Here is a 24,150-nt window from a genome sequence, read left to right on the forward strand (position 1 = left end):
CAAGGTGTGATACCAGTAGATGCTTTCTCAGGCAAGCAGGGCTCATAGTTGATGAGCATAGCTGAATCTCAAAATACAGCAGTTCTGTGATCAAGGATGAAAGAATTATGGTTTGTTTGGGTTGGGGTTTTTTTTTTTGCGGGGGGGGGGGGGGGGCAGGGGGAAGGTTGGTAAATAAATAATTTTTCAATCTTTCCCATCAGGGTCAGGTAGCTCCTTTTAAGGATCTAGTGTTGTTCACATTCCCATGTGAGCCAGAGTAATGCCAGGGTTTTAAAGACCTACAATCCTGTTATAGGCGCCACTACACTTACTTCTATTTACCCACCTAAGGCAGAGCTCAAGTACTGCACATTGCACTTGAACAGAGGGTTTTCCTCCTTATCCATTTAACCACAGGACATAATGGCTTATCATTAGCATTAGCTGCTCTAGAGTTATTGCATTTAGGTAATTGTTGAAGGTAGCAGACACCAGGTATTTGAGTTCTTCTGGTTTTGCATGATTATGTGAACAGATTGCACTACCATCTGTTGTGGAAAGTGCCACGTTGACACAATAAGTGACCATCACAAAATGCTAACCAGGTTCCAGTTACCAAAATTAGGTGTATTCAGTCTAACATAGTCACATTTACCAGTATATGTGGTAAATCCTCTCACCAGCACTAGAAGTTAACTCATGCCACAGAATTTATTCCTGAAAAACAGCTTGTAAAAGTGTTTGATGGAGAAGCACAGGAAGTATTAAAAACACAAATACATTTGAACTAGTTCATACATGGTTACCTGAAATAGCACACATGCATTTCTAGTTTGTTTTCCATTGCAATATCAGGGCAGGACCAACTGCTGCCAGCATTCCCTTTCTCTATGTATAGCCCACAGAATACTGAGCGTCACTTGGATGTATGTTTAGACCACTTAGCTATCAATTCTACTTCAAGAAAAACTGCAGCAAGTGACATATTGGAACTAGCAGAAAAAAATGATAATAAAAGGGAAAGCACACTTTTGAAGGGGAAATGGGCTTTTAAATTTGACTGCTATATCAATGGTCACTGCATTTCAGCCCAGTACCTACAGGCAAGAGGGAATATTAAAAACAAACTGGTACTAGCAAAAAAGTTACAGTTAAATCTTGACCCCAATGACATCAGTGGCAAAACTACTTATTTCAGCAGGGTCAGGATTTCAAGATGGGCAACTGTACCACTGACCATTAAAATCATTACATAGGTAGCAGCAATTAACATAAAACTGCTTTCATAGTAAAATATATTATTCTTACTTTCCCAAGTGTTAAAGTACAGGATGAGAGTAGGAACCATCAATAAACTGGCAGCTGTCATTACAAGTACGAATGGTGCTGGCAACTTCAGAAACCATGAATGACTACTCTGAAATGTGAGGAAAAAGGTATTTGTTTATTAATACATATTTAGTACAGATCCATTTTATAATGAATTACTGCAGTTTTTCTTCAATGCATTATCTGTACGTTCATGGCATGAACTTGGTTGAGTTGCTTTGGCTAGTCCCATAAGTTACTTCCTTAATTAATATGGGAAGTCTTTACTGGTGCCGATATCACATGCTGAGATGTATTCCTTGCCTGCAAGATTTCATTTAATATTGAGGTAATAGAATCGCATACCAGGCCATGTAAGAAGTCATTCTAGCTCTCCTGCTGTGATCCTGTCTCCACTGCAGCCAGAGAGGTCAGCCTATTTTATTAGTTAGTTTAGCCAGCTGAAAAAGGCTTATTCCTGCTCTGATTTTAATACATGCACATCCCCCCAAGCTGCCTCAAATGTGTTCACCTTCTACATTTACTTATTTGCAAACTCAGTCTGTGGGAGAAGACACACAATTTATAAGGTTTGCTGCAGATTCTTAACATGTTTGCTTGTGCTTCTCTCCTGTTTTGGGTTGCACTATAGCATGTTTTTACTCAGCTATTTGTAAATCAAGTTGTTTTGTGTTTCATTCTCTCTGTTGTAAAGAAAACCCTGCCCTGTATTCCTTGTGCATTGAGTACCAACATAAAAACTGCTTTTTAAGTAATAAAAATAAAAAGCAACAACAACAACAAAATCTGTGGAGAATATTTTGGGAGAATTTCAAATACTCATGAGTATCACGTAAACACCAGTTCTAGCATCTCACACCATGTGGAAGAGGTGGCTTCTCTCATCAAGAGTGATTATTAGTCAGGCAGGTTAAGAAAACCCTCCTATGCCCCAAGCATTTAATATCATTATTCAGACAAAAAATAAGACGGAGAACAAGGCAGGATTTGTGCTTCAAGTGTTCTTTATCTGATGCAGCAAACATTAGGCTGGCAGGCTTCTGGTCTCTAAGCAGCACTTCACAGATGGTTAGAGAGCGAGAAGAAAACAGCAGCACAAACTGTCCCAAGTCAGAGCTCTTTGTGAAACAGCCGGCAGTTCTAGGCGGTGCAGCATAACTTCCTACAGAGATCTTGAAGTGAATCAGCTGTTGTGGTCAAGACACCATTGTGCACACACAATCTCACCATAATCGTAGAGATCTCCTGCAGCTAGAAAGCAAGCTCAGGAACTAAAATTTAAAAACCCATCAAAAAAAAAAAGAAGTGGCAGTCACATGAATGTGCGACGAATGTCCATTGGGCGGCCTCGGGTGGGTCTAGGGGGAAATCTGTCATTGGGACCTGCTCGTCCTGGAAGTGTTGGATTTGGCGCTGGCAGCAACCCGATTGGATCAAAATGTGGTCTGAATGGAGGAAACCGGCCCGGCGCCTCCCCCGTGTCAGGAATGAGTGAGTTAATTGGGTCTCCAACATACGGAAGCGTTGGTCTCTGGTCATATTCACCACCAATGATCATTGGAGGGTAGATAGGGTTAGGGGAGAAAGGGTTGGGAGGGAAGGGGTTAGGATAGAAGGGGCTGGGGTGGAATGGGATGGGATGTGGTGGAGGAGGCAGAAACATCATGTGCCGCCATCTCAGGGCTTCCTTTTTCTGCTTTAGTTTCTTCTTGTAAAGCTGCAAAAAGATAGAAAAAGGATTTCAAATTCTACTAGTGCTTGCCCATCTAGCTTCACTCAAAGAGTTTCCCTATGAACCTATCAAAGGTGTCAGGAGCAAAAGAGAGTTCACTATCCGGTTTTCACTGCACATACATAAATAAAGGGGTTAGCCAACATCCCTATTATTTAAACTACAGGACTGCTCCGATTCAAGCTGATGGTCCTGATGAGCCAGAAGACCTTCCTGTAGCAAGTGTGTTGAGTAGGTTTCTCCACACAGACTCCCATCCAGATTAGCCTGCAACCCTACATGTATGCATATGTTAAAATTTTGGCATAGCACCATTGAAATATTTCAGGTTACACCAAAAATAAATTTGGCATTTAAGTGATCTAAAACTGCCAAACAAAACGAACTATATGAAATACAGAGACAAAGGTCATATATATTACACCCACTGATAGTTACTTACAACTAAGGTACTAACACTTTTTTACTTGATGATCTTTAAAGTTTGTAGAGTTATACACATTTTAGTGACAGGAAAAAGGGGCAAAGTAGCTTGCCCAAGTTGACAGAGAAAGCCCCTTACTCCTCATTTCTTGCTGTAGTCACTAAAGGACACTGCCCCTGTAGCTAAAAGGCTCAGCTGAGAATGGCAAGATTCACTTCTTAATAGGGATGCAGTGTTTAAAACTCAGTCACTAAAGGTTATGTCTACACAGCAGTTTAGTGGCAGAAAGAGTTCTAGAGTACAATGAAATCCTCCTTCACAAGCCCTGATGCCCAAAACAACCACCATCCCTCCTTCCAAGAACTGAATGAAACCTCCTGCAGAGACCCTGAAACCTACTCTTGAGACTTAGCCATAGCACTCAGTGACACAACAGATTCTTCCCTACTCCATTGTGCTGCACATGCAAAGACCTCACTACCTCTGCCACATCTGACCCTTCAAGCCTGTCATTCATTTTTAAGCTCATATAGACACATCCCGGAAGTTACATGTAAAAAATAAATCAATAGCAACCTACTTCTTTCCAGTCTGTGTCACGAGGCCTGGCAATAGGATCTGTTAAGGAAAGGGATAAGAGTCAAGAGATTTACGTTAAAAATAAATAAATAAAATCATATTCATGACTGAGCAGATAGATTTGGCTTTTAACTTTGGGGGGCTCTATAGAGGAGTTAATCAGCCCCCGCATTTCCATATAAAAAAAAAACAATGATTTTCTGGAGTTATTGGAATTTCCATAAAATGTACAGGCATTCACTATACAGTCTATTTGTTCTCTCTGTTCCACATCAAATATCTATTCGTGAAGTAGAAAAATCCCCAAAATACTGTCATTGACAGTTTTAGACTTGTGACAGAACTTTGCCACTCAATCCCAACTACCTGGTTTCTTACATAAGCTCCTGGGAAGGATTCTGACAAAGGGTCTCTCCCCCCATCCTGTTACCTTTGCAATAAAGAACCTGGGTAGCTATAGAAACAACTGAAAACAAGGAGTTAGCACCATGTGATAGGTAGTTCTCTGTGGTCCATCACCAAGTGCTTGGCAGACCATCTTATTTCCTTCGGTCTAAGAACCACCAAAAGAAGCATCCAACTGTATTATGCCTCCACGTGACTGACATTGGCTAGTATCTTGAATAATTAAATTCACTTTCCATTTAAGGCACAAAAGTAGGTACCTAAGGAACCCCTTGTCAGACTGTGCTTTAAAAGAATCTGTGAGTGGCAGCTTTGACCTTGTTCACATGGACACATACATAATTAGGAGAAAGGGGACACGTAAGAAATACCTCGGAAATCCCGCAGGTATATAAATCTCCACAAAAGCTGGTCATTTGAAGCTGTGTAGAGGTCACGGCAAACAGCAGACAGAGAGACGAGAGTACGGATGTCTAGCAGTCTGAAAATCCGTAGCTTCAGCTCAAGAGGAAGGACTACTAAGCCAAACACATCTGGCAGGTTCAAAGCTGGAGTAGTGACAGAAAACAGGAGCATCATTTGCAATGCCTGAATCTTCCCTGTTCCCAAAGGTTCCTTCTCATTTTTTGAAAATTATGATGGCTTTTGCTCAATTCATTTTTTTCATGGAGTTTTCAGATGCGTAAGTTACTTAAAGAAGTGCTGTTATGCAACTGAAGAAGGATCCATTCTGCACATGCAGTCAACAAAATGTAAATACAGCACTGGCACGTCTTTGTTGCACACCACTGTCCGTCATAACTCCAAGAAATGCCTAGAGACACTAACTCATGTTTAAGGGGTACAGAAGAGAAATGGATTGGAAAAGATAATAGCAATACTTTTTAATTCCACTAATTCACATAAGACAGTCATTCGTTCCTGTAAAAACCAAAATGAAATTGCAAAGAATCCAATTGGATGAGTTTACACTTTGATGAAAACCTCGGTGATAAAGTTGAGATATATTATAGCAGTTCCTAAGTAAAATATCCTTTATTATAACTACACAAGCATCAAGTTAGGTTGTCTTCACACCAAGAATATCACTCCTAAAGTTAGCACTACATCTTGTGTTCTATACAACTTTTCCCTTATTAAAAGGTACAGATCAACAGAACAGGGCTCCAACAAAGTTAACACTTTGATGATGACAAGGTAATAGCCTGCACCATACATGGAAAATTATTTTTCTGGCTCTATCAGCAACAGAATAAAATTTCATCTTATTATGCAACAACTGAATGTTCTTTTTATCTTAACTTTTACTGGTAGTTTCAGATTTTAATCATGTTACTAACATTTCTCTGAAGGAGAAGATGATGTTAATTTAAATATCTTTAGAAGCTAGTAAATTTCTCTAGCTTTGCTCTATGTAGCTATCACTAAATAGTTATTTGGGACTCCTCCCACTTACACCCCAGCACACAATAATATGCCAACTCCTTTTTCTAGATCAGTGATCTCAACCAGGGTACTGCCAGATCTTTTGAAGGGTGACATGACATAAGCCGATAAACTAAGCTGATAAGCCAGGCTCAGGCTTGTCCCTGCCTGGACAAACCCCCACCCCTACTGCCCAGCCCCTGTTTAAGGGGGTAAACACTGTAATATATAAATTGTTGTTTGAAATTGAGTGCTACTCAGTTTACAACAATTATGGAGGGGTGCCTCGAGTCCAGAAAGGTTGAGAACCACTGTTCTAGACATTCTCATTCACCTTGTCGGGCAGCAGCCAGAAGAGGGTACACCAGCTGGTCTTTAAAGAGGCGGGATAGTTTCTGAAGATCTCTGTATACCCCTGCAGCATTTCCTGTCAAAATAAAAAGAAGGGAAGAATTCAACATTAGTAAGTTACTGCAAGAGAACCAGGCAAAGGCTTATGGATATAGTTTGGGTCATCACCTTAAAAAAGAAAAAAGAATGGATGCATAGTTCTCAAGACTCAGAAGTTCCTTAGCAGGTAACAATACAGGCACAAAATAACAACACAACGAGAGTACTGATGGACCAAGAAACGTGTATTTATGTGGAAGTAGCCAGTGCTTTCTATTTGCATTTGAGGGCACCAGAAGAAAATATTTGGATAGTTTAGAACAAATGTGCTCCCGTGCTCTTCTGCCAGATTCCAGGCACAGAAAAGATATACACCTGAGATGCAGGCCCCTACTCAGCAAGTTCTGACATGAGTGGTTGCCTATTGTCTGCAGCAAGCAGCCAAATGCTGTGATCTTGGATACACTTCACTGCTTAGCTGTTCTTTTATAGCCTTTCCAATAGAGTCTTGTTGTATCAGTAACTACCCAGGATACAACACAGCACAGCAAACTGAAGCTACTGGCAACAAAGCAGTCATACATACTGTACGGAACAAAAGAGCAGTCAGGTCTGTGCCGATATAAAAATCCAGATTTCTTTCCAATCAGATTTTGGCATCCTGGAGTGATAAGTAATCAGCACATACTTTCCACTAAGAACAACATGTTTAAGATAACTGTAGTACCATAAAACAAGACAGAGTTAATGTTACTCACCCTGAACCCTCAACTATCAGAGAGAAAACAATAAAAAGAGCATGTCCTGGATAGTTCCTTGCTGCTGCCTTAGTGACATTATACACATCCATTCTATAGGAACAGGAGCCCCACAAACAATGGACACATACCCAAGAAGGGGACCCAGGGCATCTCCAGGTTTTTCCCTTTCATAGATCATCATGGAAACTCAAGTCACCTTAACAGCAAAATTCTCAGTAAGTGGCTACATTCTCTTTTTCCCTCAAAATCATGGCCCACTACCAGCTGACCTATTGGTTATCCACTTTCTTTATCACCACCTTTGGCAACTCACTCCTCTTTCAAATTTCTGCTTTATTAACTGCTTCCCTTCCCTCACATTTCAGCCTGCTATCTCAAAAAAAACCATGGTTAGCATCATACCTGGTTCCTGAAAGCAAATGAATGATGATGGCAACAGCTGTATTCTCTTCACACTTTTAATTTCTTTGTTGATTTTTAAAGTTGCTGTAAATAAACAAAAAAACAAAAATCACGTTTAGAGATGACTAAGACCAAGCTCATCACTATCTTATCTTTGGAGACATCTTTAGTTTTAGCTCCCCTAACCATTCACCGTTTGAGGCCAAGGGGAGGTGAGAATTGGACAGATCCAACATTGCCAAGCAGATAACCAACTGCTTCACAAAAAAGAGGCAGCTAGAATAGCACAGAAGACAGAGATCTTTATAACCCCAGACCAGTGCTACAATTTATCAACTAAAGGAGGTAGCAATGGTACAGTGTACCATTTTTGTCCTAACAAGAACATTAAAAGAAAGATTACCCCATATTTTAAACCCTAACAAGCAATCATTGATCCTATTCATTAGATGAACACTCTATACTGGAAACCCACACTATTTGCGGGTTCGGCATTCATGGTTTCAAATATTCGCGAATGCCGAACCAGTTTCTTAAATACACTTAAAGGAGCTCCTCAGGATCTCCGCGCTTGCTGCTGTGGGCTTCCACCACCACTGCTGGGCTCCAGCCAGAGCAGCCGTGCCCCCCCAGCCACCGGGGGCACTGCATTCATGAGCACAGACTGCATTCATGAACACAGTGCCTTATTCGTGGGGGATACAAGAACATATCCCCTGTGAATGGCGAAGGTCACCTGTACAAGGTAGTTCCTGCATTGTTGTAAATCCTAGTGAGCAGTACTACTGACTGGTCAAACATTAGGATATAATCTTGGAGAACAGGTGCATGTAACTTGAACTATGTTATATATTGTGCATATTGTCACAGCTTTTTTTTTTTTTTATAATATATTTCTTAAAGAACTGAACCTTTGTATTCTCAGACAAACCAAGGTCAAAATTAACACCAACTCTGCTAAATGAAACATTATGCATAAAAGAAATCTCTAAATGATATAAAAGTCAGTTTAAGAAATTAAATATCAAAAGGAAGCAGCTCTTTTAGTTTATCTGCCCAGTGGGTTAAGTTGGAGCACTAAAGGGACTCAAAAACAATGTTTCAGAAGGATGGTAGTTGTGATGTAGCACCACCAAAAGGGAAAAAGGGATGTATGTGCACAAGATTATGATTCCAAGGGGGAAAATGAATGAAGTGGCCTCTTGTAACAGCACGCATGGAGGGTGTAAACATGCAAAGTCAACGGCAAGAACGATTTCTATGTTCTAACTAAATTACCATTTATGACAATAAGATCTCCCAAAGGCACACAAGTCAAACCAGCAGAGCCATCTTCACATAATGGGTGAGTGTACTGTAGTTTATAGACACTACCGGCTCTCCATTTCTCAGGCATCGACACTGCTTTTGCTTCAGTTCCCTGTGAATTAAAAACAAAGCAAAACATAAAGATAACTACTGCGTTCCTGAGCAATCTGGTCAAGGCTGAGGGGAAAAAAAAAAAAACAAAAAAAACCTAAAGCATCTCCAAAAACCTCAAGGAGTATGCACTCGACAGCATAATTAAATTTGCAACTTCTCCGTAAAAACCAGAGACGATGCACATAGTTGTAATGGAGTATAAAGAATTTATCACAACAAGCCTGGCCTAGGCATGTTATCATGCTTACAGTTTTACCATTTATGCATACATAAGACATACTGATAAACACATCATACTATATTACATATTCTGTATATGCCACATTAATGAAGATGCACATTAAAACTATTCCAAGGGAAGACTGTTGAGACAATTGTTATTCTTCTGTCGGAAAAAGCAAGTGCACTACTTTTCATTAATCCTAATTTACACACATGCATGTGCACATGCACACACTTTGCCAAGCCCATTATTCAAAGCTGGGAAATGCCAGGTTAAGACTGCCTGTCCAATATGCTAGACAGGATCATGCACTATTTTTTTTTTTTGCACAGAAACACTAACATCTCACCTGGAGAAAAATGGTGAAACACTGAGACCTTGGGCTCTATTTCAGGCTCTGGAGGGCAATGGACTGTAGAGCAGGCTCCAATTCTTCTGCCCATTTCCATTTAACCTGGCCCCTTCCTCCATCTCCTCCCTGTACCAAGCCCAATTTTCCTCTGCAGGATTTGCATCATATTTCCACCTTCTCCACTGGCTCCTTTCCCAGTGTTTTTTTTTTGTTTTTTTTTTTTTTTTTTTTTTTTTTACACACAGCTACCTAGCTCCTTATCGGAGTATCTCCCTTTCCCCCCCATCTCTTTGTGAACCTTCCCCAATGATTGTCAGTCCTAATCTGTTTGACCAACCAGCCCCAATCTTCTCCTGTGACTCCCAATCAATCCCTATACCCAAGGTAGTCTAGTCTCCCTCTCACCCCAGTTCCCCCTCTCCTCCCTCCTGCCAACCTTCAGTTCCAATCTAGCTCTTTGTCCCAATCTACTTCCCCCAAAGGTTCAAGGGAATTCCTGTTTAGCTGTGCACTGCAGCATGCCCAGTGTTGATGGAACCTGGAGGGAAAGTACCTATTCAGATATAAGGTCTCTACTGAGTGAACCACAACTTTTTTAAACACTCTCACTTGGCCAAATTTGGGCAGATTTTCACAAAAGGCCAGAGTCCCTTACTCTGGGCAACTTCAGGTCCCCTTCTCTGAAGTTTGTGGGTGCTAGAGCTTTTCAAAGAAAAAGTAATGAGAATTTAAAGTGGCAGAACAATATATTTCTCTCTAGCCACTCTCAGAACTGGCCAAACCATTCTGACTGGAAAATTCCAGCCTGTGTGGTTAGGTTTGGGTAACATAATACAAAACTGAATGGGCCTTAGAATAGGAAAGCTCAGCCAGTCTAATAAAGGAAGTTAAACAACCCCACCTATAATATCCAAACTTTTTTTCACTAAGTCCTGAGCTTCTACTAGTCAAAAACAAGTATGTTTGAAAATCCTCCCGAGTATGCAAATATTAGAAATCATAGGTATGTATTTATAAAATGGATCAAATCAGGCAATATTAAAACTAGCTAAAAAGAATTCCTAAATGTATCTATCTGAATCAATTATGCAAACATAGTTATATTTTTGTGCGGCCCTAAGAAAGCAAGGACTTTCAGAATCCTACACTAGAATGAAAAAAAAAAATGGAGTCTCCATTCAAACTTCAAAAAGAGTCTCCATTTCATCAAGGGAACCCTAATTTAATCTCACACAGGAAGTATACAACAATTCTGAATACAGTAGGACTATGTTTATTTCCTCGTAATTTTGTGCTACAAGCTTCCATTTCCTATATCCAAGCCTACTGGCTGACATGGACAGTTCACAATGGCTATGACTACAATGTTTTACAGTATCTTAACATTAGGGACAAAAGGAGGTGTATCGGATTACCATATGCAGAGATAAGGAGATTTAGACATCTAAGTCCCCAACACACACTTAAATCAATAGGTGTCAGACCCCCTAAACTAGGCAGGTAGTTATATTTGTTGATATGGGCCCTTTAAACTACATTAATTCCCATCTGAGTTGTGAACAAGTGCAACAATGAAATGGTGGGACAAGCAGATGCCCATTCCTATGAACCCTGTTCCCGGGTGATATGCCGTGTTAGTTTGAAAGGTATACTTTTCTTATGAGGAAACTGGTGGGAAGGTGGAGCACACACCAACACATGGTTACTTGAAGAAAAACCAACATAAATGCACACAGACTCTACTTCTAAAGTTAAAGCTAAGCATCATCCCTCTACATACAAGTTAAGTAGACAACACCCTCCTACTTTATAGTCCAGCAGAAAAGCCAAGAGTTGAATAGAAGGCTGTACTGCTCTTTCTACCTTAACATACACCAGCAAGATAAATTAAGAAAGCTAGTACTTCAGATGCCCATAGCTGCTCATACAGGTGGAAACAACCAGCAGAAGATCTTGGAGGACAAGACAAATGAAAAAGTTGTTATATTCCTGACAAGTCCACAGGATTTCTCTTGCTAAGTAAGAAGCTTCTCTTTTCAGTTCTGTACTTACCTGAGGTACATATCCTGTCTCCATCATGAGAACATGTACCAGAACAATCAAGGCATCAATAGCACTGGTACATTCAGCAGAGTGGTAGAGAGTCTCCAGGGAATGTGGCACTTCCCCGTCCACAGCTTCACTGCACAGCATTGGTTCAGAGGGATAGGAACCGGTACCTTCCTCCAGTTCCACATCATCTGGGACTAGCCCAGAGGCAAACTCTAGGCTGGGTCCTGCCTTAAAAGGACAAATCAAAAAAAAAAAAAAAAAAAAAAAAATCAACACAAAATTCAAGAAGTAATCCTTGCACATGCATTACACTTATAAAAATATCCTCTAGTTTCTCCAGTCTTTGATGGTACTGGATTCCATTCTTGGCTCTACCAAAAACACCCTGTGTCAGTTATGCCAAGTCACTGATTCTTTGTGCCTCTGGTTCCCATTTGCAAAATGGGACCACCACCATGACTACTTCCTTTGATTTGTCTATTTATAATGCAAGCCTATCAGGGCAGGGTCTGACTTCATGGTGCGCAATACTGTATGAACAACGGGCTTCCTGCCACTACCTTAATACAAAAAGATACTAAGCTACACAAGGTGCCTAAAGCGTAACTGAAATAGGCCTAGAACCCTGGAAATAGTTTACCAAAGGAGCCTATCCCTCCAAAAGCCGTGCATGTTGGTGCCTTCACCTTGCTTTTCTTTGTTTTATGGCACTTAAGATCACTTGGAAACTTGCCTATGGTTTTTTCTTAAAATGTTGGGGGAAAGCATACTTGAAGGTGGGGGGGGGGGGAGAGGAATTCTCTTTCATATGCATACAAAATAGAAATGAGTGCACAAATTAATATTTTAAAACTCACTGAAATAAGGAGCTTGACTTCTAAAGTATACTGTGGCTTTAGGCATCTCCCCCACATTTTTCCTGCATTTTAGAAGTTACTTCCTCATGTATTTATTTTGCATAATACTAAAGCAAACATATCAAGATGTATTTTTTCAAGTTGAAGGCCACACAAAGGCTCTCCACATTCTCCATACTTCTTTACAATTCAGGATGGTTTGTGTTTAGTATTGGTCCCAACACATTAAGTTACTTGGTTTTAAAATTCCTTAAAAAGAAACATTCCTTAAAAAGAAAAGCTATAACCTCTAAGCTACAGGACTTAGCACAACAGATGGAAATAGGAATCACTCACTTCTCCAGTGCACATTACATCAGAGTGGCTAAGTTTGCTGGGAGAACCTCTCCTGATATTTGCTACAATTTGTTTTCACAGTTGTAGGAATCTAATGATTTGTAAAGGGCCCAGGTGACATGTGAAACACCCTGAAACCATTTAACTAACTTTTCTGGCATGGACAAACTTTAACAGATTATAAACTGGGACAAAGCACCAGGCTAATGAGTCATTGATCATACACCAAGCAAGCAGCGAGAATCACAATGCTTCAGGCTTATGCACAGCTAAGTGGTCTAGCAATCAACATTATAAACATGGCATATCATCATCTGTGCACCGCAGTCCTTACCATATCAATATCATCATTCTTCTCATCTTCGCTTGGAGCTTTATGGTCTTCAGATGGTCCATTCTGCCTGCTTTCTTCTGAACTGCTGATCTGACCTTGGCTGATGTTCAAGGTGGACAGTTCATGATTATTCTGGAGCTGGGGAGGAGGTGAAGACGAGTGTGGAGATAGGCTGTGTGCTGCATTGGTCTCTTCCAGTAACAAACATATCAAATCCCCTGAAACAATTCCATATGAAGCCAGGGTCTCCTGGTCTTCAGTAAGGGCATCTTTGTTGTTCAATGTTATTGCAAACTGGGTATCAGAACTGCAAAGACAGAAATAAACTGCTCGGACATGTGCACTAGCATCCCTTTAAATTATTCATTCCAACTACACAAAATATAGTAGTAGTAGTATTAAACTGCTTTGTTAAGCCTGAAACCCAGTCTCAATCAGCCCCATGCTAAAGGAATTGCTGGAAAAATAAATGACCATAATATAAATCTTTGACAGAGACTAACATAAGTCCCTCTGTTTTTCTCTTTATGATAATTTTACCTAATGCACAGAAACTTACAAAGTCTGAGTACTTAGGAGTAGGTATAAGCATGCCTGCTTTCCAAAAACTGCTTTAGTCTGCAATGTGCCTTTACAAAACAAATGCATCTGGAAGCCCTCCTAAAGTAACCTATCATCTTGGGCAAATCAGGGCAGAAATCTTCCCTTTGTGGCCAGCTAACTTTTAAAACAACGGCCTAACAGTCTAAGCCACCTCGCTTTCCAATTAAATCAATGCATTTGTTTCAAGAAGCCACATGCGACCTCCTACCTTCAATTACAAAGGCGACCTGTGGGCAAAGCTGTTTCAGTGCATGATTATGTTCTGATGGCACAAAAAGCCATCAGCAGATCCTAGTTTTCTCTGATAAAAAAAAAAAAAATCCCGAGTTTTCAGTTAAAAAAGTAACCCCATATCCATTTTCCATGATCAAAATGAAACACCACTATATGATCACAGATGTACATCACTTGTGCACATATGATGAAATGTGTGTGTGCGTGTGTGTATGTACACATGTGCATTTTGATCACAGAGAAATGTGGATTTTGGGATACTTTTTTAAATCTGAAAACTGTCTTTTTTTTTTTTTTTTCAAATCGGAGAAAACCAGGCCATCACTTAATAGAAAAAGTTCCCTTCTTTGGTGAGTCCTATAGGAGTCTCTAAATACCATACTGCAATTAGGGTCCAGTGGGCTGGTAGTGTACATGCATGCTGGCTGTGAAACACTTTACTTCAGTGTGGCAGACTGAATGGGTTTGCAGCAGAGGAGCAAGAGTTCATTGCTGTGACTACTTTTCAACAAATTTCTCTGCAGGAAAGTTTAGAGATGAATGTGTCAAGATAAAATGTATTACATGAATGCGCAAAAAGCAATTGAGCCAAGGATTTGGGGGATGGGGGTGGGTGATATTTTATACTGGTTCCAGTGCATGACTGGGAAAACATTTAGACAAGCTTTCAGGCACAAGAAAACTTGTGACAAAATCTCACCCAACCTTGCAGTAGGTCCAACAAGAGACATGACCCACTGCCCCCAGAAAAACCCTTGCCTTTTGAGTATTTCCTTGACCATCACAGCTACACCATCACTCCAGTACCCCTGAAAGGCTCTCCAGGCAGCACCCAGGGTGGGGGAGATCAACTGGTGGAGAAGCAGGGGACTGAGCCTCTCCGAGCCCATGAGGGCAACTCTGGGGACAGAGACAGCCACAAACCCCTGCTGCGACAAGGGTGGTGGCAGCGTGGGGGCCAAGGCCCAAGGGACCCGCCGGGGGCGCCAGTGGAGGCCACAGCTCCACCCACCTCAGGTGGCCCCCAGAGCCAGGCCCCGCCCACAGCCCCAAGTCACGCAGCCAGGTGCCAGCACCCCCAGCAGCCTCGCCTTCGCCAGAGGGCGTGGTAAGAAGCCATCGCGCGGCCGGGTCACGTGACCCATCCCCTCAGCCCCAGCGCTGCTCTCGGGCGTCCCCGCAGCCTGCGGGGAGGGCTGTCCAGCGGACTGCCGGCGCCGCAGTCCGCCGAGGGGCTAGGGACATGGTACAGAACGAGCGCCACGCCCCTCCCCCAGTGGTTGGGTCCGTACCTGTACCCCCACGCGGGCAGCACGGCCTGGCACAGGTGCGCGCGCAGCTCCCCCAGTGTTGGCTCCGCCCCCCCCACCTCGAGCGGAGCCGTCTGCTTCTGCAGCCGGGCGCGGAGCTTCATGGCGGCGGCAGCGACGCCTTTTCGCTCCTGCCTAAGGATCCAACCTGGCGGCGCCGACGCGGCAGCAGCTGCTGCTGCTGCTGCTGCTGCTGCTGGGGGGTGTTGTTATTTGGGTTGGTGACGCCACTTCCTCACTCCATGGGAGCCCCGCCCCGGCCTCGCCCCTAGGTCATGGGGCGCGCACCCTGCTCCCTGCCCCACAGGTGACGTTGGGGATCGATGATTGGGCGATCCTCACAGGACCTGCGTCCTGCGAGCGCGCACGAACGCAGGTGGTGAGCAGGGCTGAAGTGCGCAGGCGCACGTCGATGATCGGGTACTCGGGTAGCATGCGTCACAGGCTCGAATCCAAGCAGAGGGGTGGGTGTGGGGGAGGGGCGTGACGCAGATCCGCGTTCTCTCTGGGTAATTGTGGGAGGAGGCAGCGAGGTCCGGCCCTGGCCCCACCCCACAAAGGGGCGCTAGGCGTGGCCGTTAAAACCGTTGGAGGCCGCCCCGCAGGAGGCGGAGTGGGAAGGCATAGAGGACATATAGCGCAACTTCTGAGGGAGGATGTTCCCTGTCTACGGCAACCCATGCAGAGCCCTTACTTGACCTGTTTGTAAAAGCATAGGGTGACCCCTGACATGCAGCAGCCAGGTATGGTGCCTTGAGCTGCCACACCAGAAGGACCTGTGGCAAGTTTCTGGGTCCAGCCCCCTGCATCAAGCATGAAAGGCAACTGGGGTCAGGTGACCCCAGCAAAGTGACAGTCCAGTCTCCTCTTGAAGATTTCCAGGGTAGGCATTTGCACCACCTGTGTGTGCAGGCCGGGAGCGGTCCGAGGCCCTCAGGGTTTGTTTTTTTTTCGCGTGGCGGGCTGTGGCCAGCAGCCCGGACACGCCGGGTCGGGGAAGGCAGGCGGCACGCTAGAATTAGGCACGGACGCTTAGTGGTTGATTTAAGATTATTTTACTTACACCAAAGATGGTCGCAGTGCAGGCAGGAAAACTTGCTTGAGTTGCAGTTACAGACAGAAAAGAAGAGAGGCGGACTAGAGTTCCTTCCCGTGAACCTTCTAGCCCAATCCGGTAGAAAGCTCTAAACCGCAAGCCCGTCGTGTCAACCGAAGAAAGTAACTCGAAGCAAAGAGCTCTGAATACACTCACACGAAGTTTGCTAGGCTCCGTGGAACTTGCGCACAAGGAAGGGTACGTCGAGGGATCAGGCGGCGACGGGGAGAGGCAAGAGGTTGATCAGACCCCTGTAGCCTTCTTAAGATACACGCTGGGTCTGATAGGCTCCGCAGCGCTTAGAGATCTTCACAAGATGTGAAGTCCTCCTCCTCCTCCAGATGGTTGTGGAGTCCTCCCTTGCGGGGTTCTCCTCAGAGTTCTCCAACTTGGGCGGAAACCGCTCAAGCCTCTTATATGGCTAGCAAGCCAATCGCTAGCCGCCACATGGGAATAATTTAGAACTGGCCAATAGTGGGACACAAATTTGTATACGAATGGCGGGAACTCCTTGCACCGTGCATTTCTCTTTTGCAACCTAGAAATGCACCCTGCAAAGAAAGCTACGAGTGGCGGGAAATAATTTAGCAGTGCCGAAGCACACACAAACAAAAATCACACCCTTGGGTTGTGACACTGTGGAGGGAGTTCATTCTACACTCTGGACACTGTAGCTGTGAAGCAGTTTTTTGTAATGTTAATGTTGAATCTGAAATGGTCTTCCAGGAGTTTGTGACCATTACTCCTAGTTTTCCCCAAGGGTGCCCTGGTGAACAGTTGTCACCAAGCCCTTGATGTACTCCCTGGATGTAGTGGTAAGCTGCTACCAAGTCCCTTCTTCACTTTCTCTTTTTCAGGCTGAAAAGTCTCAGGTCCTTCAGCCTTTTCTCGTATGACTTGCTGTGCAAGTCTGATCATGCGGGGGGCTCTTTTCTGGGCTCTCTCAAGCCTTACCGTGTCCTTGTTACAGTGCAGTACCCAGAAATGGACGCAGTACTCCAGCTGCGGTCTCACCAGCGCCAAATAGAGTGGGAGAATCACTTCGTTGGTTTTGCTGGAGATGCATTGGTTGCTGCATGGTGCTGGTCAGGTTGGCATCTCCAAGCCTGTAGATGTACAGGGGATTGTTCGTCCCCTGATGGAGCACTTTACGTTTCTCAATGTTGAACTTCATCTGGTTCTGATTTGCCAACTTGCCAGCTTGTCTAGGTCTGCCTGTATCTGCAGCCTATCTTCAAGTGTGACCATGCTTCCCTATAACTTGGTGTCATCCACAAACTTGGCTAGTGAGCTCTTCACCTCGCCACATCCAAATCATTGATAAAGATGTTGAATAGCACTGGACCAAGCACCGATGCCTACAGGACACCACTAGCCACTTCCCACCAAGACGACACCAATCTGTTCAGTAGAACTCTGGGTCCTGCCCCGCAGCCAGTTTCCTACCCACCTGACTGTCGATCAGTTAAGCCCACAGTCTTCCAATTTTCTTGCGAGAACATCGTGGGATACCAGATCGAAAGCTTTTTGGAAGTCAAGGTATATACTGTCAACCTTCCTCTCTCTTATCCAGGTGGTGAGTCACCTGATTGTAAAAGGAGATGAGGTTGGTAAGACAAGACTAGCCCGTGACAAAGCCATGCTGGCTGTCATTCAGAATCCTACCTTGTGCTAGCCTGTCGCACATAAACTCAATGAATTTTTCCAGGATTTTCCCTGGAATAGAAGTTAGGCTAGTTGGCCTATAGTTACCCAGGTCCTCCCTCCTCCCCTTCTCGAAGATGGGCACAACATTGGCCTTCTTCCAGTCCTTGGGGACCTCCCCAAAGTGGCATGAGTTCTGGAAGAGATTCACCAGGGGTTCTGTGATTTCCTCGGCCAGCTTCTTCAGCACTCTTGACTGAAGTTCATCCAGCCCTGCTGACTTATATACATCCAGTTTCTTTAATTGATCACACACCAGTTCAACGGCAATAGTAGGAAGGTGGTCATTTGAACCCTGCTCATTCTGTACCCTAGCTGGCATGATTTTCCCCTTGGCTTGGTGAAAGACCAAAGCAAAGTAGTTATTAGGGCGTTCAGTTTTCTCCCGAGTGCCGGTGACTAACTGTCCTGAGTTCTTGAGCAATGGCCCCACACTCCCATTCATTTTCCTCCTGTTCCCTACATACCTAAAGAAGGACTTCTTGTCCTTGATTCTTAATTCAGTCACCACCTTAGCTTTTCTAATCTGATCCCTACAAGTGTGGGCCATTGCTATATAGTCCTCTTTTGGGAGCTAGTTCCTAGCTTCCATTGACTGTACACCTCTTTCTTCTTTCTTAAGAGGACCATGATTTCCCTATTTAGCCAAGAAGGCTTCCCAGCCCTTTTGCTATATTTCCTCCACATGGGAATGGATTTCCTTTGTACTTCAAAAATCATGTTCTTTAAGAATGACCACTGTTCATGCACTTCTTTCACCTTTGGTCCTGCAGCACATTCCCTTCTAGTGACCTGAGCTTGTTGAAGTTTGCATTTTTGAAGTCCAAAACTTCAAGCCTGGTATCAGATTTGTCTGCCTTGTGATGGACCTGAATGTAATGGATTCATGGTTGCTATCACCCAGGCTGCCTTCTATGTTTAAGTTGGTCACTAGGTCATCTCCTTTGGCCAGGATCAAGTCTAAAAGAGCGTTACCTCTGGTTCGTCTGTGCACCTCCTGAGTCAGAAAAAGCGTTTCAGTGAAGGTCTGGAAAGAACATGACTGATCCGTCTTGGTTGAGTGTTCCTCCCAAGAGACGTCTATATAATTGAAGTCGCCCATGACAACCACGTCCCATGCCCACGCAGCCTCTGTTAGTTCTCGGGTGAACTCTAGAACAAGTTTCTTGCTTTGATTTGGTGGTCCGTAGTATACACCTACAGTTAGATCTCTCTCGCTTCACCCCCCTCCCCACCCCTCACCTCCCCACACACACACACACACTCCCCGCAGCTTGATATCCGGAGGGTTTCAAGTCATTCATCTTTGGAGCCGATGTCCGCCTCCAAAGAAATGTACTGCTCCTACACATAGAGAGCTACGCTACCTTTTTTCCCTACTCGGTCCCTTCTATGCAGGGTATAGCCCTTTATGCCTATGCTCCAATTGTGTGTGGAGTCCCACCAGGTCTCTGTAATCCCTACTAGATCGTAATGGCCACTGGACAGCAGGAGGGCTGGTTCTTCCTGCATGTTCCCCATGCTCCTGGCATTAGTGTACAGGCACCTGAGTCCTCCTACTGAGGCCCTCAATTTCCTGTCATGCTGAAGGAGAACTATTCCCTCAACTCCCACAAGAGTGGCCCTCCTGGTGTCCCTATCTATGGAGCTTCCTTGTATGTCGGTCCCCGAGCATTCTCCAGTCAGTGTTTCCCTATCCCCCAGCAATCTTAGTTTAAAGCCCTATCAAGAATATCGGCCATCCTGACAGAGAACAGGGACTGACCTCTCCGCATGAGGTGGATGCCATCTCTTCCCAGGAGTCCTCTCTCCCTGAAGTGCACGCTGTGGTCAAGGAAATCAAAGCCTTCTTGGTGGCACCATTGTTGGAGATGTTGGTTCATTTTCTCGATTCATCCTTCCCTCCCAGTACCATGGCCTGCAATGGGGAGCACAAAGGAAAAGACTACCTGATCCTCTGACCCCTTGAGCCCAACCCCCAGAGCCCTGTAGTCACTCATGACCCAGTCTGGATTACTCCTGGCCGTGTCATATGTTCCCACGTGGATGAGGAGCATGGGGTAGTAGTCAGAGGGCCGGACAAGCCTGGGGATCCTCTCGGCAATATCTCGGATACGGGCCCCAGGGAGGCAGCAGACCTCACAGACTAAGGGTCTGGACAGTAGATGGGACCCTCAGTGCCCTGCAGGATGGAGTCCCCCACCACCACCACCTTGTGCTTCCTCCTGGGGGTGGCAGAACAGTGCTTATCTTCCTCCTCCTCCTCCTCCTTCTCCAGTGTCACCACGCATGGGAAGTTATGGTTGTGATAATGGTCATGTGTCTCTGAGGGAATGAACTCACTACAACCTGGTGCCTAAAAAATTAATTTCTGGCTCCTTCCAACACTCAAAGTGCAATGCAAGACACACAAGTACACAGACAGACTGTTCCATTCACGAAGCAATACAATGTAGACAGTATTTGGAGTACTACCAGGACTGAAGTAATTATGAACGTATCTCGATCAGTTTTAAAGCAGACAAACAACACAAAGTGGAGTTACTCCTAGCCCATGAAAGATTACTTACCATGACCCAATAATTAGGTTTTAAAACAGATTAAGTATGGAAGCAAGTTGCTTTAAGTTACTCAGGTGTAATACTTGCATGTAAACAAGCTCTAAAAGTAGGGGAAAGAAAGGGCAACCTTCAGTGTGTGTGGGCATTAGGAATGCATTTAGGAAGATGAGTTCTCCCAGTTTCAAGCCCATTTACCCTGAGTTGGGGAAGCGTTGACTTCTCTATCAGGCAGCTCCATGTCAGAGCTGTTAGACAAGGCTGTGTTCTTTGGGGTGACCTCTTTATGTCTCAGTTCCCTGACTGTCATACAGAGTGGGAAGAAGTAACTCCTCCCAGTGCTCAGAGGCACTGCATGTAAACTCTGTCAGCATATCTACTCATGCAATTACTGCATAGAAAATTCAGGCTTATTAAAGCACGCCCCCCCCGGTGGAGATCAGGACCCACCTGGATTTCCACATGGCTGCGAGGCAGCTGCCCAGCAGCTCTCCTTGTCCCATGGAGATTGGGATGAGTCCCAATCTCCACATGACTAGGAGGCAGTGTCCTGCCAGGCCAAGATAGCTCTCTCAGCCCCTTGTGGTCCCCCTGTTGCTTAGGCTAACAATTTGCTCCCAGTCAGTGTCTACATGTGTAGCCTGGTGCATTAGTTAATATGCCATTTTCTAGTACCTGTATTTACAAGTACTAGAAAATGGCGCATAATTCTAATATACTGTGCAGTCATTGCTATGCATATGTAGACTGATTTACTGCACGTTAGATTAGTCTAATACTCGGTATAGCATCTTGTTTAGATGCATCCTGTCTCCTCATCCTGCTGTGACCAAGAAGATGCAGTCATAGCTTCAACTTCTGGAGATAGTGAAGAATGGGCCAATGTACGGGTATTCCCCTCCAAAATTCAGTCAAATTACAACCCTCTATCTGTCCTCTGCACTGCAAACATATAATGGCTGTGATTTGGCATTAGCTCATTTACTCTCTCCTCATAAACCAGACACACCCAGTTATGAATTAACATTTACTGATTTTTTCTGTCCATTTCTCCTTTTTATATTGAGATGCCCAGAACAAAATGTCTGACTAGTATTTAAGAGAAGTCTCATCAAATGATTTTTAAAAGGTATTTTACCTTACCATTCTGTGATTTGATGCCATTATATAAAACCAACAAGAATCACATTCACCCAGGTAGTCACAGGTAGATCTATGCACAATGGGAAATTTCTCTTTTTACAAAGAACACAGAGATACAACCATGACTCTCATACCATACATACCCTTATAGGAGCTCACCAGCATCTTCCCCATCAAGTCAAGATCTCTACAGGGCAAGGGGTAGAGAGTGCACAGACTACATAGGCAAGGAGGGCACATCATACAGGCATTAGCTCCTTGGACCTTATGCAGAGCAAGCAGTTACTTATACAATTTTATTGTTGTTTCTACTGCTTAGAGATATAGTGAGGTTCAGGACTCCATTGTGCTAGACAGAGAATAAAGGCAGGAAAGTATGGTTTCAACACAAAAAAGATTAAAATCTAATTTAAGATGAGAAATAACTTGCGAGTAAGGAAAAGATAGGAGTGAAGGCAGAGAGATGAGAAGGCTATGAGTATGTCAATAAGGCAGTTATATAGGCTAATTGTGTGCCTCGACCTATGGTTTTAAAACCTTCTAAAAGATTTTGTTTTGTTTTTGTGCCTTTCTATTAGCCAGACTACTTATCAAGAGCTGTTTCGTTGTTTTGTTTTATACACTATAACTATATTACCTGTTTTACAGCATTGCACTGCATATCACTTTTTCTATAGCTCACCTCCAGGCATTGAAAGTCCCTATGAAGGGTATTCCCAAAATTGGCCCAGTCAGGGTTAAATCTTCAAATCTCTTTGATTTGGCTCCATTGTTTCTCTTGTTGACTAAGCAGCAAAGAACCTACACACTCCCTAATGTGACACAGACCAGGTAGAAAGATTGGAACAAGAGAAGAACTGAAAAAAAATATCACCCCACCAGCTCAGTTGGGTGCTGAAAGCAGACACTGAGGTAGTGTGAAGCTGAAGTGCTCTGCCAGGTAAATGCTTTGTGTAGGCATGCATTAGAGTCTGTTGTCTTTTCTCTGAAAACAACTTGAGATTTCTTTTCTGAACTGGAGACTGTGTTTCAGAAATGGAAACAATTCTTCACTTGGGTGCCTCATAATCATACAATGGGCTGCAAATGAGCTTTGGCAGCAATTTGACATGAAGTTGATAGAATTTTTCTGTGCTGGTGACTTTACAGAATGCTGGAATTGCTCATTCTGAGATGTAATTTGGTTTTATGACCTATGCATGACAACATGAAAGGGTTTTGGTTTTTTTTCTTTTATCAAAAAATCTTTAGGATGCTTTGGTTTCTGTGTTAGAGCATAGGCTGATTTAAGTTGTAATTTTTACTGAAGTTTTATCTAAATGTTTACAGAATCTGCTCAAAAAGGAGCCATAAAACATCAAATAGGAAAACCAGTAAATTCAGTAACTCATTGGTCTTAGATTTATCAACGTGCATAGATAGCAACAAAGAAGTGTTTCCCTTTCTCTTATACTGAAGGTATTTGAACATTGTGTCAGACAATATTGTCTGAGAAGGCAAAATTGTTAAAGGAATGGTTCATTTAAATGAAGAAGTTGTTTGATTCATTCTCAGATAAATGAGATAAATAGCATAGCAATTTTGTGAGTCACTTTACTGACATCAACATGTCACTTGTGTGTTGTATGGTCACTTTACGTTAAAATACCTGTCGATCAGCTGATGATACCCATGTCTTTATCTCAGAGGGCACTTGTACACGTGACACCATTGCCATGTGCCATGTACATGTGACAAAAGTGCCACTTCACGTGCAAGAGCTTTGAGGGTTTAATGAGTTTGCATCACTGCAAACTAAACTACGCTCCAATGTAGTTTAGTTTGCAATGTTGCAAATTGCAATGATGCAGCTGTCAACTTGCTCCCCGCGACAGGAGAGGCAGGCAGGCTCCTCAGAAACAAAAAAGGATTGGGCCCCTTGCTATTTCTTCCTTCAGTAAGCTCTTGGGGCTGGCAAGACACTGGGGGCCTCCTGGGAATGGGCTGGCTTGCCCCTGGACCAGTGTGAGAAGACCACAGGAGGGTGGCTGGATTTGTTGATGGCTGAAGAAGGTGGCGAAGACGATACAAAGGGCACTGGAAGCCTGGGCAGGCTGCTAGCTGGCTGGGTGCTGCCCCTATTCAGAGGCATCCAATCCAATGCTTCCCCAAGCCTGCCTGGGCTTCCAGCACCCCATGCACCATCCCTGCCACCTTCTCCTGCCACCAGCAAACCCAGCTGCCCTCCTGCCACCTCCCTGCACTGTTTCAAAGGCAAGCCAGCCTGTTCGAGGCGAACTGGATGTCCTGCCATCTGCAGGCACCTGCTGAAGGCAGCAGCTATGAGGGGCCTTTTTTCCAGCAGAGCCTGCCTACCTCTCCTGCAGCCAGGGAGTAAGCTGCCAGCAGACCAAGCAGCTCCTGAGCTGCAGGGAGCCCCAGCCCTTGCCTCCACAGTAGGGGTGCCCCCAGGGCCACCCAGGCAGGCTGTTAGTGGACTGGGTGCTGCCCCAGCTCA

At 44.0% G+C, this 24,150-nt stretch overlaps 2 protein-coding genes across 9 annotated transcripts in view; one reads left to right on the top strand and one right to left on the bottom strand.

Annotated features, from left to right (window-relative positions):
• Window positions 1–1,407: 1,407 nt before the first annotated feature.
• Window positions 1,408–15,259, bottom strand: FBXO7 (F-box protein 7). Its single transcript, XM_006271667.4, has 9 exons — window positions 15,135–15,259; window positions 13,006–13,312; window positions 11,479–11,706; window positions 8,708–8,849; window positions 7,430–7,513; window positions 6,211–6,303; window positions 4,823–4,999; window positions 4,048–4,085; window positions 1,408–3,028 (listed from the first exon to the last, which is right to left on the bottom strand). Exons 1-9 carry the CDS (start codon window positions 15,254–15,256, stop codon window positions 2,624–2,626), a joined length of 1,596 nt encoding a protein of 531 aa, XP_006271729.1. The 5' UTR covers window positions 15,257–15,259; the 3' UTR covers window positions 1,408–2,623.
• Window positions 15,260–15,383: 124 nt separating this feature from the next.
• LOC102560261 (BPI fold-containing family C protein) overlaps window positions 15,384–24,150 on the top strand; it is a 40,441-nt gene continuing 31,674 nt past the window's right edge. For 6 of the 8 annotated variants that reach the window (XR_009461731.1, XR_009461730.1, XR_009461734.1 and 3 more), the window contains exon 1: window positions 15,494–15,572. The gene's annotated coding sequence lies outside the window, so the exon portion shown is untranslated. Of the gene's footprint in view, window positions 15,460–15,493; window positions 15,573–16,935; window positions 22,594–24,150 lie in introns of those variants that run through there. The other 2 variants (XM_019489469.1, XM_019489470.2) reach the window with 2 other exon arrangements.

The sequence above is a fragment of the Alligator mississippiensis genome, chromosome 4 (genome assembly GCF_030867095.1).
Source record: "Alligator mississippiensis isolate rAllMis1 chromosome 4, rAllMis1, whole genome shotgun sequence".
Classification (NCBI taxonomy): Eukaryota; Metazoa; Chordata; order Crocodylia; family Alligatoridae; genus Alligator; species Alligator mississippiensis.